The 4,567-nt window shown below is 57.3% G+C and overlaps 1 protein-coding gene across 1 annotated transcript in view; it reads right to left on the minus strand.

Moving 5' to 3' along the window:
• NOTCH4 (notch 4) overlaps positions 1 to 4,239 on the minus strand; it is a 26,726-nt gene extending 22,487 nt beyond the window's left edge. The window contains exons 1-7 of the mRNA XM_008068792.2: positions 4,033 to 4,239; positions 3,187 to 3,268; positions 2,702 to 2,997; positions 1,116 to 1,463; positions 889 to 1,011; positions 539 to 775; positions 264 to 419 (exon numbers count right to left, since the gene is read on the minus strand). Of these exons, the coding sequence (XP_008066983.1) occupies positions 264 to 419; positions 539 to 775; positions 889 to 1,011; positions 1,116 to 1,463; positions 2,702 to 2,997; positions 3,187 to 3,268; positions 4,033 to 4,099 (1,309 nt within the window). The 5' untranslated portion in view covers positions 4,100 to 4,239. The remainder of the gene's footprint in view (positions 1 to 263; positions 420 to 538; positions 776 to 888; positions 1,012 to 1,115; positions 1,464 to 2,701; positions 2,998 to 3,186; positions 3,269 to 4,032) is intronic.
• Between the last annotated feature and the right edge of the window lie 328 nt (positions 4,240 to 4,567).

Genomic DNA, 4,567 nt, shown 5'->3' on the forward strand with positions numbered 1-4,567 from the left:
TACAGGCATGCGCTACCACGCCCGGCTGATTTTTTGATTTATTGTAGAGATGAGGTCTCGCTGCCCAGGCGGGTCTCGAACCCGCGGACTCATGCAATCCACTCACCTCAGCCTCCCAAAGGCGCGGGATTACAGGCTGAGCCACCGAGCCCGGCTTGATGCTTGTTTTTTTTCACTGGAAAAGCATCTGTCCTTTTCTATCTTTGATGCAGAGGCCTGTCTGGGGCTCCGAGGGGCTCTGATGTGGGTGGGGGGTGTCTCACCCATTTGGCACTCATCCAGGTCCTCGTGGCAGGTGGGCCCTGAGTAGCCTGGCTGACACAGGCAAAGCGTGGAACCCGTCAGGGGGTTGGTGCTACACTGGGCCTCCTGGTGGCACGGCTGGCTCAGACACATGTCTTCCAGGTGGCACAGGAGGCCTGGAGAGGCAGAAGGAGGCGAGGCTCTCAGAGGCCACTTGAAGCTCCTAGCGGCCCCCTGGTACTTCTTCCACCCTCCTTCTCTTCCTCCCACCTCCTGATGTCTTCTGCCCTCACACCTGTGCGTCCAGGTGGGCAGAGGCAGGAGAAGGAGCCCACACGGTCAATGCAGGTGGCTCCTGGGGCACAGGTGGCAGCAACACAGTCATCCAAGTTCTCTTCGCAGCCCGCTCCTCCCCAGCCACTCACACACACACAATGAAAGCTGCCTGCTGAGTTCTGGCAGGTGCCCCCGTTTCTGCAGCGAGGAGGAGCCTGGGCCTCACATTCATCTACATCTTTGGAGCAATCCCAGCCTGTGGGGGGTGGGGAGGGAACAAGGGCTGAAGCTGGGAGCCCTGTGAATAGGGAGGGCCAAAGGCCGAATCTCTGGGCCACTGGTGCCATAAACTTGGCTTAAACAACTCACCTGTCCAGGTCTCTGGACAGAGGCAGGTGTAGGTGCCCAGTCCATCCTGGCAAGTGCCCCCATTCTGACATCGGTGGCTGATACAGTTGTCTGGATTCACCTCACAGTCTGGGCCTGTGAAACCTGACAGGGCCATGGGATCAGCTAGGGAAAGGAGAGGGACCCAGGGGAGACAACCTGCCCTGTCCAGAGAGAGGTCCTGCAGGAAAGCCCCCGTGAGGACGCACCTGGGGGGCAGAGGCAAAGGTGAAAGGTGGAGTCTCTCCCTGGCACCAGCTGGCAGCTGCCCCCATTTGGACAGCCCCTGGCAGGGCAGGGTCCTGCCCACAGCTCACAGTGTGGACCTTCCCGCCCTGCAGGGCAGAGACACTGGAAGGAGCCCAGGGTGTTATGGCAGGAGGTGCCTTTGGGGCAGGGTGCTGGGTCCAGGAAGCACTCGTTGACATCATGTTCGCAGGCATGGCCCTCGAAGCCAGGTGGGCAGCGGCACTGGATCTGGGGGTATGTGGCCAGACATACCCCTCCATTGATGCAGGGGTTGGCCGAGCAGAAGTCCCGAAGCTGGCACTGCTCGCCTGAGGCAGAGGGCAGAAGGAACTGTTTCTAGCACTGCACAAATGCTAGCCTATCCAAAATCAACCAGCACTCCCTCCAGATTATCTCTTTGTCTGATTTTCATATTTCCTTCCCCTTATTACCATACTCTCTTTGTCCTGTTCCATCACTCCTGAATTCAATTTTGCCATGCTTTGAGAAGGTTATATCTGGAGTGACCATATTTTCTAAGCTGAAAATAGGATATGTGTCTAACAGTGGGAGGACTACAGATTGGCCTCGCCTAGGAAAATCTGGGACACGGGTCCCTTCTGTGGTGACCTTCTTGGGGGAGGCTAAAAGGACCCAGAATTTGCAGGCAGGAGACTCAAGTTTGCACCTGGCTTGCTGTATGTCCTTGGGTGAGTCGCTTTACCACTCTGATCCTAATTTCCTAATTGCTAGGTGGGTTGAATCACCTGGAGACTCAACTCACAGCTCCTGTGCACTGTGGCAATGGCAGGAGTGGAGGTGACTGTAGCCGCCATTCACTGTGCATGTACTATGGCCAGGTAGGAGCTAAGCAAGCACTTCCTGGGCATCACCTCCTTTCGTCCTCTCAACAGTCTTTCAAGTGTGCACATTACTCTCCCTGTCAGCTGACAACCGAGAACCCAGAAAACTAAAATATCTTCTGCAAGGTCATGTAGCTGGTCAGTGGCAGAGCTGGCATTTGAATTCCGAGGCTGCCCCAGAGTCCCTAATCTGAAGCAGTAAGCTTGCTCCAGGGTCACACCCCTCCTCCTGGGATGGACCCCACTCCTCTGTCTGGTTCACAGTCTCATTTCTCCCATCCCTATCACCTTTCCTACCACTGCAATCTTTCCAGGTGACACTATGGGCACCCACTACTCAGAGTTAGGGGCCATTCAGTTGCTCAGAATGCAGAGTCCTGAGGTCCCTGGCAGGCCAGGCAATAACCCTCTAACTGCTGGGTAAAGGGAAGGTTGAAGAGGCCAGGAGAGGCATCAGGGTGGTGCACAAAGGGGACTCATGGCACCCTTCATCTGGAAATATTTCAACATTTTAGCAATCAGTACAACCATGCTGGTGAATGTCATCCTTGATAAATGGGTACCCAAGAATTGGCATGTTGACTCTCATGGCTTCTGTCCTCAAAAGTCTCATAGTCTCTCAGACTCCAGTTCCATCTTTCCCACCCCACAGCCTAGCCTGTTGCTCCTGCCTGTCCCCTCTTACCACCCCCATCAGCTCTCACCTGTCCACCCAGGCATGCAGGAGCACTGCCGGAGACCTGAGGCCTGGATGTGGCAGCGGCCCCTTTCGGAACAGAAGGAGGAAGGACAGGGGTCTTCCAACCAGGTCTGGCACCTATCACCAGTGAAGCCAGGGAGACAGGTGCAGAAGAAGCTGGGGGCCAATGGAGAGGGAGGGCTGGAGGACCCAGGGGGGGCGGGAAGTAGGGCTTTGCAGCTGCCCCCATTCTGGCAGAGCTGAGCCCCCAGGCAGGGGTCAGGAAACTGGCATGTCTCACCCAGGAAGCCAGGGGCACACCTGGGAGGGGAAGAGAGAGGAAAACTCACATCACTGGTCCCTCTTCCCTTCTCTCCCACCTCCCTCTCCTGTTTTCATGTTTCCCCTCACCTCTTCCCTTTCTCCTTTGGCCCCACTTTGTCACCTCTCCCTCCCCTGCTCTCCCACCCTGTTTCTTTTTGGTTTTCCACTCCCACAAGGCACACTCACTGGCAGGTCCCTTGCCCCTGAGACAGGCTCAGGCAGGTGCCTCCATTGGCACAGGGTTCTGAGGAACTCCTGCACAGCAGCCCTAGGGATGAGAGGGAGGCTGAGGTGGGAGCTGAGGACACAGGACCGCCACCTTCCCTTCTCCAGGTGTTTGTGAGAGACCCGCTCGCAGCAGCCCCCACAGATGGCCTAAGCCACCATCTCCTTCTTCCTTGTACCCAGTCCCCACGTGCTCCCCAGACCCCTCCATCCCAGGCATCTCAGTTACCAGTTCCCACCCCCCCTTTCCTGTTTATTCTCTGGCCTCCCAAGTCCAGCCTCAGGCTCCATCCCTCGGAAGCAAGACAACAGGGATCAGGAGGGGGGCTGAGGGGGCTCCCAGGAGGTGAATGGCTGAGATTTCAAAGGGATTTCCTCCCGGAAGGGCCCAGCATTAAGCTATCCGGCGGGTGGAGACAGCTGAACTGGGAAAGGGACCCCGTAGGCCCTTGAACTTCCATGTCTCCATCTCCTGCTTCCCTTTAATTTTTTCCCTAGCAGGTGGTCAGTCTGGTCCCCCTTCCCCTGCTCAATGTGGTGGTGAGAGCCCTCTTAGCTCCACACCGACTAGCTCTCCTTGAGGGTGGGCACCCTCTCACCCCCCCCTTCGCAGTCACCACCCCTGGCACCAGGCCCAAAGCAGCTCCAGTGGCAGAGTCGTCTCTCCCTGCAGGCTGTCTCTGTTTGGGGGGTGAGAATCTCCTCCATCCAGTGTCCTCAACATCCTGTGCTTTGCCACCCCCCACATCCTGCTGGAATCTTCCTAAGGCAGATGAGTCCGTCCACCTCTCCCACCCAGTGCCTCACCTCTGGTCATAACAGTAGAGAAACACAGCAATGACAGCAGCAGCAGCAGCAGTGAAGGGGGCTGCATTCCAGAGCCCCTTCCCCGAGCTCAGACCCCTGTTCCTCTTCAGGCAGAGACCCCCAGAGCTCTCACTGAGGTGGGAGACACCTCCTGTGCTCCCACTGCCCTTTCTTCCTCCTCCTTGGCCTGCTGCAAGCCTTACGTCTGAGCTGTTTCCTGAGTCACACAATGTCTTGGACACCCTAGTGATGGAGGGCGGGGAGGAGTGGAGGAACACTGGGGGGGGGGGGGGTGAGGGAGGGGCCTTCTGTCCCTGACAACCCCTGGGGAAGTGGTGGCGGTGGGGGGTGGGTAGAGTGTTCCCGGAGGGCAGGTGATAGGAAGGGAGAGCTGACTCTTGGAACCTTGGGGCTGTCCTAGCCTTTCTGTTTATTGATATGGTCTCTCCTTTCTAGGGAAGGGAATCGCAAGGTGGCTGCCCCTGTTCCCCAAGAGGAGCAGGATCTGTGGGGTTATTAGAGTCTCTCCATTACT

Source organism: Carlito syrichta, unplaced genomic scaffold, assembly GCF_000164805.1.
Source record: "Carlito syrichta isolate Samal-C Ts95f unplaced genomic scaffold, Tarsius_syrichta-2.0.1 Scaffold311524, whole genome shotgun sequence".
Taxonomy (NCBI): domain Eukaryota; kingdom Metazoa; phylum Chordata; class Mammalia; order Primates; family Tarsiidae; genus Carlito; species Carlito syrichta.